This window comes from Pteropus vampyrus, unplaced genomic scaffold, assembly GCF_000151845.1.
Source record: "Pteropus vampyrus isolate Shadow unplaced genomic scaffold, Pvam_2.0 Scaffold138, whole genome shotgun sequence".
Taxonomy (NCBI): domain Eukaryota; kingdom Metazoa; phylum Chordata; class Mammalia; order Chiroptera; family Pteropodidae; genus Pteropus; species Pteropus vampyrus.
This window is the reverse complement of record NW_011888919.1, coordinates 1,662,205-1,676,198: the sequence shown is the minus strand read 5'-3', so window position 1 is coordinate 1,676,198 and position 13,994 is coordinate 1,662,205. Positions and strand designations below refer to the sequence as shown.

Sequence of the window (13,994 nt, the reverse complement as noted above, 5' to 3'; positions counted from 1 at the left end):
GGGGGGTGGGAGGGGACCTTCCTCCAGGGAGTATGACTCTCCCAGGTCCCAGAATAGCTCCTGGAGCCGAGCCCAGGGCCCAGCCTGGGATGGGGCTCTGAGGGTCGGGTCGGCTGGCCGGGGCTATTTATACCTCCTGCCTCCATTGCTAGTCCCCCCACCTGACGTCCTGCTGCATAGTCTGACACTGGATCCCCACCCCCTGCCCCGCCCCCTCATCTGTGGACACTGGAGTCTGGAATAAATGCTATCTGTCACGTTGACACTATCCTGTGGCCAGAGCCTCCTCTAGCGGATGAGAGGGGAAGGGGGCACAGGTGCCACTCCCCTTCCCACTGCTCCTCCCGCCCCCTCTCGAGACCTGGGAGAAGTCTGATGTCATGGAGAAAGAAATGAGACAGGGAGAGAGCAGAGGGTGACTCAGCTGGCCGAGGGTGGGAAGGAGAAATGCCAGGGGTCCGGAGGGGCACCGAGCCTGGTCCCCGAAGACCGGTGCCTGCTTGGCAGGCAGGGTGCCGTCCCGTTAAGTAAAAGTTCCCAGGCTCTCTTGCCAGAGCCCCAGAGGGAATTGAAGCTGCGAGAAACTCCGAGCTACAGAATGGATGGAATTAGGGACGGAGCTGCCTCCTCTGGGAAAGGCACGGTTCTCGCAGCTGAGGGAGGAGGGGCAGCTTGAAGGAACCCAGACCGGCAGAGAGAAGAGGCAGCAGGAACAGCGAGGCCAGCCAGAGAGAGGGACTGATGCAGAGGGAGAGGGGTTTGAGAGAGGAAGGGCGGTAAGAGGGATGGGCTGGGGCAGCACGGAGTCAGACGCAGACAGAAAGGTTCAGGGGAGAGAGAGGCAGAGACAGACAGATAAATGGAGGCAAAGACTACGAGAAACACAGAAACACGGTGATAACTGGGATACAGAGAGAATTACAGCCAGAAAAAAAAAAAAAAAAAAAAACGCCCCACAGGAGCGCCCCAGAGGCAGTGGGAGGGTAGTGGGAGGTAGGCATGTGTGACCTTGGCCATGGGACTTTCCCTCCCTGAAGCCATCGAACAGAGATAAATCACACCTGGCCTGCTGGAAGGCTTGGGCTTGGCAATCCCTGGGGGACACGCACACAAGGGGGTCTCTGCACTCAGACACCTGATCTCAGCGAGCGACTCCGCCTCTCCGTCCTGGGTTTGCTCAGCCACAAAAAGGACAAAGTGGGATCTGTGGCCGTGAGAAACTGGTGAGAGGCTGTGGGAGCCTCCTGGTAGCTGCCTGAGCAGCCCGTGCAGGTGCCTCAAGCAGAAGAGCCCACCGGCCTGATTCAGGTGCTCCGGTCCCCTGGTTTTGCTGCATCGGTCTAAAACAAACGCAAGAAACAAAGAGGTGGATCAGGTTAACGCACTTAGTTTGGGGTACGAGCGGTCAAAGGTCGCCTGAGTTCTGGGGTACGAAGACTCATGGCAACTGAGTCCCAACTCACTCCCCACGGTGTGGTTGTAACCCCCAGAATGGAAGACGAGCCAGGGGGTCTGCACCCGGAAGCTGCCAGGGCCACGCAGCGGGGCAAATGAGCCCGGCTTTTACCTGAGTGACTTCGGCACAGGACTCACGGAACAGAGCCAGAGTGACCAACGAGAAGCACCTTTAGGACGCCTGGAACTTGAAGCTCACTCGATCCTTCCATCCTCCTCCTCTGTGTTTAGCTCGCATTCTTAATACATCTCACAGGCCTCGTGAGTTGCTTCTTCATATCTATGCCTCGTTTCATCTGTCTCTTTATTCGTGTGGCTTTCCTGTTTTCTCCATGACAGAATTGAATACTCTTTAAAAAAAAAAAAAATACAGCAGACACACAGAGGATCGTAGGGTGGTTGGGAGAATTTGATGAGACTGGGGTGGAAAGTGTTTAGTACACAGCCTGGCACCGAGCATGTGCTCGTACATGTTTGTGAGCAGTGGCAGTCACATCCAAGGGAAATGGGGGGACAGGGAGAAAAGCAAAATAGGGTCCTTTGATCCAGGGAAGGAACCGGTTGGAAAGAGGTCCCACTCTAAGAGCAGACATTGGGAGGAGGAATTTGGGGAGCTGAACAGATGTCTGAAGGGAGGAGAGAAAGGGAACCCAAGGGAGGAAGGGGTTCTCTGCGCAGCACCTGGTCCCCAAGTTAATGAGGGGAGGGTCCTGGCCCACCTCCCAGGAGGGCATACATTTACATAAGATCCTTCATCTGCATATCATCTCAGCTAATTTACGTACAAATGGAAACCTGAGCCCTCCTCAGTCTGACCCCTCCTTACACCTTGGCCAAAGGGTCTGGAGAAGGGCAAGAAGGAGGGGTGAATCGCAGGATTTGGGGCTCCAGGAAGCAAAGGGAAGTCTGGAGTAGACTCCCCTTGTCATTGACCTTCCGTGGCTCCCTGTTGCTGTCAGGAGCATGAGCCACTCGGACCTTCTCAGATGTTGTCGCTCACACCTACCCACTGCTCCCCCACTCACATATGCCCCCCCTCTTGTGCCTTTGTGACTTTACTACTCCCCTTACCTGGAATGTCCCATCCTATTTCCCCCTCACTGTGACAAAGCTTGCCTGTCCTTCAAAGCTTGGACATTTCGAAGGGTTCTAAAAAGTGTTCACACCTTCCCCACCCCACCCCCCGCCTTCTCTGCCCTTGGAACTTTATAGGAAGCTGTGCCTCTTCTGAACTCATACGGATTTTATTAGTAAAAATTGTTTGGTTGCAAATGAAAAAAAAGAGAAGTCAAAAATTTGTGAAAGTGAAAAGTTATTTACTCATATAACCAGGAAGATCGAAGACCGATTCCTTCAGGCATAGCTGGATCCAGGGGCTCAAACGGGTCTTTTATCTCCAGTGACCCCCACACTACCAGATTTCTCCCCTAGCAACCTGGCAATCCCCACCAAAAGAGGATGTCTCTTTCCAATTAGTTCAAACAAAAGCCTCAGGGCTGATTGTCATTGGTCAGGAATGGGTCTCACCTGGTGGCCAGGGGATCAAATGCTCTGATTAGGCAGGACTGGGTCAGGCTCATTCTGAACCATAAGTACTGAGTGTAGGGGACTCCCCATATGAAAAATGGGGTGGGGGAGCTGAAAGAAGGGAAAGAGGTTGCTGGACAGATAAAATACAGTTGACCCTTGAGTAACGTGAGGATTATGGGTACTGACCTGCGCAGTAGAAAATCTGTGTGTAACTACAACTTGGCACCAACTCCACGGCTGTATCAGGATGTCTTTGGCCCTGTGCCCCTACCTCCTGGTGATTATGACTCTTCAGTCAGTGAAGTGCCAACTCTGGGATTTGTTGACACTAGAAGTCAGCTCTCCAGACATGGGACCCACCCAGCGATTCGTCAACAAACACCTGGTGCTCCGCATTATGTATATGACTGGAGGGGCCTGATGAGTGAAACTGCAGCCTACCCTCCTGAGGCTTGCCTCCTGGGCTCACCTGTGCCTGAGCCTATTCCCTGACAGGCCTGGAGAAGAGTGGGTGCAAGGGGCCCTTCCTGCCTTCCTGGGAGAAGTCTCCTGGGAACTGGTTATTTTGCTCAAGGGAGAAACGGAAGGCCCAGAATTTTACAAAGCAAGTTAGTAGCAAGGCTGGCACTAAAACCCAGAGATCCTGACCCTCTCGTCTGGCCCCAGATTGGGGAGAGAGAAAGAAATCTTGAGTGCATTTCTTATGTACCTGTTTGTCCAGTCGGCCTCATACCAGGCTGTGCAAAGTCTAAGATACATGTTATCTGGGGGTCCCAGTCTGCTGCTTCCTGCTGGGTAGCTTGGGGCAGATGACCACTCAGTGTACTTTTCAGTGAAATAGGGATCATGAGAGTGTCCCCTTCATGGCGTTCTTGAGAGGTAAGTCAGTTCTGGATCTGCCGGTTTGTAACTCTGACTTTGGGCCAAGGCACTTCATCTCTCTGTGCCCATTTCCTTATCACATAGGGTGCTGTGTGGGTTATTTGAGATAACAGAGTACACTTAGCTCAGTGGCTGGCACACGGTAAGTGTTAAATAAATTTATTAAGAACATTATTACCAAGACGTGAATGCCAGTCAATAAGAGTCTCCACTCCTTGAGACCTTGCCCTTCTGGGGAGGAAAGCTCAGGTGCATGCGGTGGGGGAGAGAGGGCAAGTCTAAGGGGTCCTCTCGCTAGAAAGCTCCCACGCGTCTGTCCCCGGTTGATCGGCTCAGCGACTTCCCGCCCTAGAGGAACTAGAACGGAGGGATCTCAGGCCTCAGTGGCATCTCCTCCCTCGGCCTCCTGCTTTCAGCCCTCACCCCACACGCTGGGCAGGCCTCACTAGCTCCCCCGGGCAGCCCAAGGAATGTGAAGAGGTAGGTGGGGGTGGGGAGGAGCGGGAGCCTCCGGGGAGAGACAAAGGGGCCGAGTCAGAGCGGGAGACACAAAGACGCGAGGAGGCTGGAGATAGAGAAGTGGGACAAGGACGCGGGGAGGGACTGGCAGTGTCTGGAAGCCGGACCCTGGCCCGGCTCCGCATAGCCAACAGAGCGCGGGGGCCGGTCTGTGCTGCCTCCTGGCGGACGGGCGCGGTACGGAGGCTGCAGGGACCAGACGCAGGAGGCGAGGGAGGACCGAGGATGGCACCGACGGAGGGAAAGACAGAGCTACAGACACAGAGAGAAACAAGAGACTGAAAGACACGGAGACGCACAAAGAGACAGAGAGACAGTGACAGGCACAGAAAGACACAGAGATAGTGACACAGAGACAGACAAATGGATGGAAAGAGGCACGGGGACCAAACGACACAGTGATAGAAAGACAAAGAGAGTCCAGAAACACAAAGCGACACCGACACGTTAGGACTGAAGGACTCAGAGATAGAGACAGGATGGAGAAGGAGACCCAAAAATAGTGAGAGGCACAAAGACAGAGACACTAAGAGAGAGAAATCTAGAAAAAAACGATGCAGAGACTCCGAGTCCGAGGCAGAGATTAGGCGGAGAAGAGATACGCTCAGATGCCCCCAAACACTTGACAGACACCCGGCCAGGGCCTAGAACAGAAGTCGAGAGGCGGGGGTGTTGGGGGGTCAATCTCAGCGCGGGGTCGGGGCTTCAGAGGGGGCGGACCTAAGAGAAGCCGCGTGCCTCGGGCAGGTGTGACAAGAGGGCCTGGGCTAATACTGAAGGGGGCGGGGTTAGACCTTTGGGCGGGGCCGAGACCAGGCCCGATTGAGCTCTGTGGAAAAAGCGGAAGAGACTCGGGAGAGCGGATGGACCGGGAGCTTGGGGGCGTGGCTTCACGAGGGACCGCCGAAAGCTGGGGAGGGGGCGTGGCTAAACCTTAGTGGAGCCGCCAGTAGACTGGGGGTGGGGCGTCCTCGAGAGCAAAGGGGGTGTGGTTAGGACACGAAGCGGGCGGGGTTTGAACACCCCAGAGAGTTTAGAGAATTCTGGAGGAGGGGAGATTCTGGAGAATCCTGGGGAGCGGCAGGTGTAGAATCCTGGGAGGGGGCGGGTGCAGAATGCCAGAGGGCGGGGAGCGCAGAATTCTGGGAGGGGGCGGGGCAGAAAGCTGGGGGGCGGGCTATTGAATCCCGGGGAAGGACAACACGGAATCCCGGGAGGGGGTGGGGCCGGAGACCAGGATCCACTCGGCTGGGGGCGGAGGGGCGGGGAGGCAGGAAAGGGGGCGGGTCCTGTGACGTCAGCGAGTCCGAACGGCCGGAAAGAAGCGAGGGGTCGGGGGCACGCAGCTTGGAGAGCCGGGCCCCTGCGATCAGATCCCGGAGTGCGGAGCGCAGCGGCCACCGGCCGGAATCCCTCGGGCACCCGCTCGCCTGCCCGGCCGATCGGCGCACGCAGAGTGGCCCGCAGTCCCCCGCCCGGGCCCAGTCCTTCCCCGGGCCCCCCATGGCCCGGGCCTCAGCCCTCCCGCCGTCGAGACCGTCGCCGACCGTGCGGCTGCTGCCGCCGCTGCTGCTGCTGCTCCTCCGAGAAGCCGGTGAGAGTCCGCAGGCGCCTCCCTCCCCGCGAGACCCAGCCCCTCCGCACCTTCCGAGTGGGGGCAGCCTGAGCTCCTTCCCCCGCTCCTCCCCCAGTTCGCCGAGACCCCGTGTCTCCAGCCCCTTTCCTGGCCGGCCCCACAGACTCCGACCCCCCACACCCCATTCTCTCTGAGAGACTCTGCCCCTTACCTCTCTGCGTCCCTCTCACCCTCAACATCCTTCTTAATCCCAACTCCCCATCCTACGCCGGACTTTGACCCCCATCCCGACGCGGACAGGGTTAAATCCGAGGCCTCGCGCCCCCTCCCCACCCCGCGCCGTTCAGTTAACCTGGATCTGGGTTTCCATCTCCGCTTCCTCCCTCAGGAATGGGGGAATGTCTCCCACTCCCTCTAGCTGGAGAGTCGCGATGGTGAGGCCAGATCACCCCCCGTTTTCCCTTTTCCCAGGGTCAGGCGTCTGAGGCGCGGGGAGATCCGCGGTCAGGGGAGCAGAGGGTCCGCGAGAGGAGCAGGGAGCCCGACTGTCGGTCCCTTGGAGAGACAAGGATGAGAGTTGGGGCGGCCTGGGGAGGGGCTCCCGAAGAATTAGGGACTGGGAGCTCTGTCTCCTGGGTCCCAGGTAGAATGAAGGGTCGGGGCTATGTCTACTGGGGCGCTGGTCGAATCGGGGGGCAGGAGCTCAAATTGGTAGGTTCCGGATTAATTGCTCTCTCTCCCGGGTCCCGGGTAAAACTGGGGAGGGGTGCAAGAGGCCCTGTGTGGTGGGCTTCAGATTTCATTGGAATGTCTCTCGAGATCCAGATCTGAGTGTGGACAGGGAGGGACCCTGTCCTTTCTCTTGGATTCTAGATGTAATCGAGGGCTGGAGGCTCGGTCGGCTAGTGGAGCAGGAGCCGGAGGCAGGGACGTCTCGGGAGAAGTTTTCCCGGTTTCACTTTCGCCGATCCTGGCTGGGGCGATGCGGGTGCTCTCCTGGCTCCCGGTTCCGGACCCGCGAGTTTCGGGACCTTCTTTCCTTCAGTCGCGCCTTTGTCCTCCGAGCCGCATCGGGAGGTGAACGCGAGGAGACGCCGCCCTAATCTCCCGCCCCTCCCTCTGTTTAGCCCACTAGCCGCCTCCTGTTCCCCACCCCCAACCCTGGTGGGGGAGGGGCTGGGAGGAAACAGGTGAAGCAGGCTCTGGTCCCGCCCCTTGCAGGTGACCCCGGCTGTTTATTCCCGAGCTGGAAGCTCGGGATCCTGGGTTTCCCAAGGGTTTGCCCAAGGGAATCGTAGAAGAACCTGGGTCACCTCTGGCTTCGTTTTTCCCCCCAGAGCCTTTCCCATCCCCTGCCTCTCCCTTCCGTGTCAGAGAAAGGGACGTGAGGTCAGGACCTACCAGTCCTGGGGGAATGCTCAGACTCCACCCCACTTTCAGCCAGGCGTTGACTTGGTGCTTGACCTCGTGAAAGGCATTAGATCACCCTGGGAAACGTCCTGTCTCGTTTCCCATTTTGCAGATGAGGAAACAGAGGCTTAAAAACGGCTGGCCACTCTCCCAGGATGCACAGCCAGTCCCACCCTGGGAAGCCAGACTGCAGACTTCAGAACCTCTCTTGGCCCCGCTCTACCCAGTGGGCTCCAGAAAGTGCCTCTAAGCCTCCATTTCCTCCCTTGTAAAACCATCACAGGCCCTTCCTGGCAGCTCCCCAGGAGGAGCCAAGGTCCCTCTGATCCCAAGAGAAAGTTCTTAGCACCTGGGGAGGGGGCCTTCCTGTTTCCTGACCGTCCATCCCGAGCCTTCATACTCTGCCTCTCCCTCCCTCTCTTCTCCCCTTCTCTGTCTCCCTCCTTCCCTCCCTTCCCCCCTCCCTCTCCCTCTCCCCCTCTCCTTCCCCCACTCTCTCCCTCTCTTCCTGTCTTTATTTCCCCCACCCTCTGCCTCTCATCTCTGCCTCCATCTCCTAGAACTTTCTCTCCTTCCTTCTCTCCATCTCTCCTCTCCTCCCATCTCTTTTGACCCGTCTCTAGCTCCCTCTCCTTGGTCTCCACAAATGAGGGCACATCACCTGGGCCTCCTGCTGGGCCGGCTCCCTCCCCACCTTTCACTGCCCATCCTTGTCAGCCAGGCAGCCCCATGGTAGTGGAGGGGGATGGGAGGAGAGGGGACTGCAGGCCTGCTGTCTCTTCTCATTAGGGAAGGGGGACTGGGCAGAGGGGGTGCATCTGCTCACATACTGGGCGACGGGATGGGGAGAGGGATGCTCGGAGAGGCTGGAGATACAGGAATGGGAACAAGACAAACAGATTTAAGGATGGGATCAGAGACACAGGAGTGGAGCTGAGAGATGGAGGAGAAGATGGGACAGAAGGACACTGGGGTGGGACAGAAAGGAGGGGGGGAAGGGAGCTGGACAGAAACCCCAGGATAAAGGCAGGAACTGCCTAAGGAGAGAGACTTAGAGGTTTGGTGACAGGCAGGGAGCCCAGAAAAACCCCCTCCATGACTGATGGAGACGTTATGACCCTGGAGGTCAAGGCCAGCAGTGTGTGGGGCCACAAGGAGCGTCGGACATGGGAGGGACAGGGAGTTGGGCACGCTGCTGGCCAGTTCCCCCGCCCCCGCCTGGGACGCTGTTACATTTTTAATGTCCCGGCGATGCAGAGGAATGAAGCAGGAGGGGGAGGAGGTGAGGGGACCCAGCGAGATGGCCCAGGCAGAGAGAAAGTGTGTCAGAGGTGTGCAGAGACCTGGGGAGACCCAGGAGACAGGGACATCCCAGGGTCCGAGACACAGAGGAGGAGGGATCCTGAGAGGCAGGGACCAGAAGACCGCGAGAGATCGGAGACCCTGGGAGTAGATGCAGAACCAGATTGTAGAGACTGGGAGACCTGGATCCAGAAACACTGAGCCCACAGGTGTCAGAGATTCAGGGGAGAGAGACCTTGGGAACGGCTAGGGGACATACGTATCTTCCTGGGCTGGCGAACATATTCTGAAATTGATGGTGCTGATGGATGCACAAATCTATGAATATCCTAAAAGCCGTTGAAACCGCACGCTTTAAGGGAGCGAATTGTATAGTCTGGGAACGTCGCTCAATAAAGCTGTTAGAATATGAGGGACACAGAGCAGGGACCAGGGACTCCTGGGAGGCACAGGTACGACTGACAGCCTGTGAGGGACAGAGGCGAAGAACAGAGCCCCTGGGAGCTGGAGACACAGAACAGAGAGGGGCAGATTTGGATCTAAGAACCAGCTGCAGAGAGAGACAGAAACATTGAGGTGTAAACTCTGGGCTGGGCAGAGTGGTATGTGAGGGGTTCTATCTGAAGGGCTCAGCCAGGAAGAGCAGTCCTAGAGATTCACCCCCAGAAATACAAGACCCCGCAGGGGAGCGCTTCAGGGTGTCAAGCCCCTGCCGAAAGGGGAGGCGAGGCCAACAAGCCCATACATCCTGGCCGCGGCTGCTACTGCTGTTCACCTCTTAAACGAGATGTCCCGGATGTCCGCTGTGGGGGTGGGCACTGTGATTAATGCAATTAATTAATTAACGAGGTGGCTGAGGCAGCAGCTGAGGCCAGCGCTCAAAGCATGCTTGCCTTCAAGGGCCTGCTGGAGTCTGGCCGCGCCCTGTGGGAGAGGACAGATCACACTGGGGCTTTGTAAGTCTGCAGAGGGTGAGCCCAGCCCTGAGGAGCCAGCCAAGCAGGAGCGCAGTCTCGGACCCTGGAGACCAGGCCCCCAGCCGCCTTCTCCTCCAAGGCTCCATAAGTCACTTTGCCCCCTCCTCTTCCTTAGATTTACCATTCCCTGGATGTCGGGGTATCAGGCTCTGTTCTCTGTCCTCCAAAGTTTTACCCTGGGCTTACGCATGCGTCCCACTCTGCCACCACAGGAAGCCCGCAGGCCCTGGCCATGAGCAGAGGAAACGTGTCTGGGGACCCGGCTGACACCTCGTGAAGCTGTCACCAGTCTGGGCTCCCAATGGAAGCTGAGGGAGGCCGATGTTCCCACAGCACTTCCCCACTGCGGGTCTGGTCATGTCCCAGCCAAGGTCAGGGCAGGGGCACCCGCCCAGCAGCGTGCTGGGCCCTAGGGTCCTAACTCCAGGCCAGCTGTCCTCACATTGTCGTTTCCCTGGCCTCCACCTGAGACCCAAACTGTGTGGGCGTGGGCCACACCCGTCCCCCTCACCCCCATAGCCAGTCAGCCTCCCTGGCCTCCGAACCGTTCCAGCTTCTGACCCTGTTCCAGTCCGGTTTGTCCTCCGTCTCCATCCCCATCGCCCTTACCCTGGCTGAGGCGCCTCTCCTTCCCCCGGATCCCCACCCCTGTTCTGAGGGCTCTTTCTAAAACACAAACCTAACCCTGCTCTTCTCCCTGCTTATAACTCTCTGTGGCTCCCCAGTGCCCTCAGGAAAAAGCCCAAGCTTGAACTCATCCTCAGCCTGTGTTATCTAGTGCACTGTTGATTTCCCATCCTCATTCATTCATTTATTCGTTCGTTCACTACATGTATGTTGAATGTGCTCCTGCCGTGTGCCAGGCACTGTGCTAGGCTCTGGTGGTGCCACAGGAAACAAGACACAGGATGAAAATTCCCGCCTCCTGGCACTGATGGTGTAGTGGGGAAGATGCATGAGGTGCTAAAGGAAAGATAAAGCAGGATCCAAGAGTTTGGGAGTTTTTGTTGTTATCATTAGCGTGGGAAAGACCTAAAGGAAGGGAGGGAGGGAGCTGGGGACAGGTGGCGGAAGAGCGGTCCAGGACCAGGGAACAGCAAGCGCAGAGACCCTGAGGTGGAACTTGCCTGACGGTGTTTGAGGACCAGAGTGAAGGAACCTGTGTCACTGGAGCAGAGCGAGCCGAGGAGAGAGAGTGGGAGGGGAGGTCCGAATGGAAAAACGTGAGCTTTTTTCCTGAGTGAGCAGAGAGGAGGGGCTTTGTCTCCCGGAGCCTCTAACTGGACCCCTCTGGCTGCCTGTGGGAACAGACCGGGCATGCGTGGCAACTGCCATCCTCCGTGGGAGGAATGACCTGGGTGGTACGCAACTGAATTAGACCAGGGTGGGGGCAGTTCCGGGGTCAGACGTGGTCCGCTCGGAGATGGATTTTGAAGACGGAGCTGACAGGATTTCCCCAGGGGTTTCATGTGGGGTAGGAGAGAAGACGGGGCTCATGCCAACCTCCGATCCTAAACCTTTCACTGAAGTGGCATGCCTGGAAAAGGGACTGTTAAGGCCACGGGGGCGTCGAGCCACCCTGTTCATTCTTTCTGAGTTAGAAACTTCGAATGGGACCCCGATAGACGCTGGTCAGGGAGGGAGAGGTGTGCGGCCATCCGGGACAGAGCACTGGGGGTGAAAGAGCTACCTGAGGAGTTCGCCCCACAAGAAGCTAAAAGCGGGTGTTTTTTTTTTTAACCATCGGAAGCTGACAGTGCTGAGAAGCCACCCTAGGTGTGGGGGTGCAGCCTCCCTCAGAGGAGAAATGGAGGCGTCTTGCAACCACAAGGGCTTCCTTAGGACAGGAAATTTGAGTCCCGGAGAGGGATGTGAGGCCTCTGTGGGCCTGAAGCTTGGCTTCCCTTAGAAGAAAGGAGTCAGGTTCTCCTCCTCCAGGAAGCCCTCCAGCTTCTGGGTTCTTTCCCCCGCCGCAGTTTTAATAGCATCCTTGGTAATGACTATTTACAGTATTTGTCTTCCCCACGGGAATGTCACTTCCTGGAGGACAGGCACCTGATTTGGCCGGGCACTTCCGTGGCACCTGCTCCCAGCACAGAGCCCGATATTCACTTGACAGTATTTATTGAGCACCTACTACATGCCAGGCCATAGCGTAGGCTCTGGGGATACAGGAGGGAACAAGACAGACAATTCCCTGTCCTCCAGGGCTGACCCTCTTAGCGCCCAGGGCCCGTTTGTTGAGCCACTGTTTGGATTTGCACAGAACGGGAAAGAATGGCGGGGACAAGAGTCTCGTCAGGTTCTGCCCTCTCCCCCGTCGCTGCATCCCTTCAAGTTCAGTTTCAGTCTTAACTTCTGGGTTTTTTTATCTACACCTCTTCTGGGCCCTTTTGCCGTCTGATAATCCATTTCTGTCCAGCTCCACCTTCCCCTTGACCCCCTCCTCGCTTTAAGCCAAGTCGTTCTCTCGCCGAGGGGCCTTCCACGGCTCCCACTTGCCTCAAGGAGAAAATCTAGCTCCTTGATCCCATCCTACCTCGCTCTCCTTAGTTTACCACGGTGGATGTTTTTCCTGATCGAGTGCCCTTCCTTGCTCACCCAGCAAGAAAGGGGCAGAGCCTTTAGGGACCTTCGTGTGCACTCTGCCTTTGGGGTCCCGGTGGGTGAAGGGTCCTGGCACCTGATGGAATGAAGTGGCCCTTCCTCAGCTCCACCCACCTGTTCCCCCCAGGAGCCCCATGTTCGTCTTTGTCTGGATTTTGACATTTAATCTCCAGACCCTTCTGTGCCGCTAGTTCAGCCTGAAACAGTGCTGTGGGGGCCGAAAGAACATACAAGTGAGAGCGGATTTGGCCTGCGGCAGGCGGCCAACTGCCTCTGCCCCACCCAGCTGTGCCAGGCCCTGCGAAGAGCTTAGGGGAGAAAATCATTTCATGGACTTGTCACAAGGGACCCTGCTGGGCAGCTTAAACATTGGGGGACCATTTTACAGGTGGGGGAACTCAGGCTCAGAAACAAGGTTACCCACCTGGAAAGAGCCAGAAAGAATCCCAAGCAATCTGCTCCAGGGTCTCGCACTCCTGAGACTCTGCAGTGTGGACCCTCCAGAGGGGCAGAGCCTCGTCTCCCAAGGCGGCACCCTGGGTTTGAGTCGTAGAACGTATGTGGGTATTCTGTGAGATCGTATATGAGTCACACAATGGCCTTCACTGCTGGCTTTTTTCCGAAAGTCCCTGGGACAGCCCCGCCCGAGGGACTGCCTTCTGCCAGGCACCCTCTCATTAGAGTCATCTAGATTCTTGTGTGAGGCCAGAGGCTCTGTCAGAGAGAGCTGGGCCACAGTTGCCTCTTGAGGCCGGGGCATGTGCCCTTGGCCTTGCCTCGAGGCTGAGTGTCAAGGCCACTTGTAATGACACTTAGCTAGCTGTGTTTATTTAATAAACATTGATCTCGTGTTTCCTGTGATCCTGAGCCAGGTGTTTTCAAATATCCTTTAACGCTTATAACAATCCCTAGGAGGTAGCCACAGTTATTATCCGAGGCACAGAGAGGTTAGATTACTTGCCCAACCAAGGTCATACAGCCAGCAAGTGGCAGAGCCGGGATTCAAACACAGGCAGTCTACACCGTCAGTCACCGTGCTGTACTGCCTGGCACAGCAGAGAAACGTCTGTCTTTTTATTCTAATCTATATTAAAAGTGGGAATACAAAAGATAAGCTGAGAAATAAAAACGCATTCCCACAAAAACGTGTACCCAAATGTTCACGGCAGTTTTATTCATAATCGCCCCAAAGTGGAAACAACCGAGTGTCCCTCAACTGAATAGACGAACCAAACGTTGTCTGTCCAGGCAATGGAATATTATACAGCCGTGAAAAGGAACAAAGTACTGACACACGCTCCAGCATGGACGTACTTCGAAAACATCAGCTGAGTGAAATAGCCAGCCACAGAAGGCCATGTATTTATAAGAAACGTCCAGAATAGAGCAATGTATAGAGATGGAAAGTAGATCAGTGATTGTTAGGGCTGCGAGGAGGGGGAATGGGTGACTTTTAATGGGTATAGGAATTTCTTTGGGGGATTATAAAAATGTTCTAAAATTGATTATGGCGATGGGTGCACAACTCTTGTGAATATACAAAAAGCCATTGAATTATATACTTTTAATGGATGAATGGAAATTAATCTAGATAAGCCTGTTTTAAAAAAAACGATAGGCTAAGAGAGTTGTAGGTTTTATAGAAAGGTGAGGGGAAGTCTATTATTGTGCAGAAAAGGATAAAGACAAGCTTCGCACTTCAAATTTTTAAAAATTTATTTTATGATACTTTTTTT

General features: G+C 56.1%; 2 protein-coding genes across 3 annotated transcripts in view; both read left to right on the top strand.

Annotated features, from left to right (window-relative positions):
- The window catches only part of BCAM (basal cell adhesion molecule (Lutheran blood group)), a 33,960-nt gene that overhangs the window by 9,380 nt on the left and 10,586 nt on the right, over nucleotides 1–13,994 (top strand). The window contains exons 11-12 of the mRNA XM_023535249.1: nucleotides 1,504–1,510; nucleotides 6,782–6,795. The gene's annotated coding sequence lies outside the window, so the exon portion shown is untranslated. The remainder of the gene's footprint in view (nucleotides 1–1,503; nucleotides 1,511–6,781; nucleotides 6,796–13,994) is intronic.
- Nucleotides 5,674–13,994, top strand: part of NECTIN2 (nectin cell adhesion molecule 2) — a 27,462-nt gene continuing 19,141 nt past the window's right edge. Inside the window, exon 1 of one of the 2 annotated variants that reach the window (XM_011367977.2) lies at nucleotides 5,674–5,980. In XM_011367977.2, the coding sequence (XP_011366279.1) occupies nucleotides 5,890–5,980 (91 nt within the window). In that variant the 5' untranslated portion in view covers nucleotides 5,674–5,889. The remainder of the gene's footprint in view (nucleotides 5,981–13,994) is intronic. The other variant, XM_011367973.2, reaches the window with a different exon arrangement.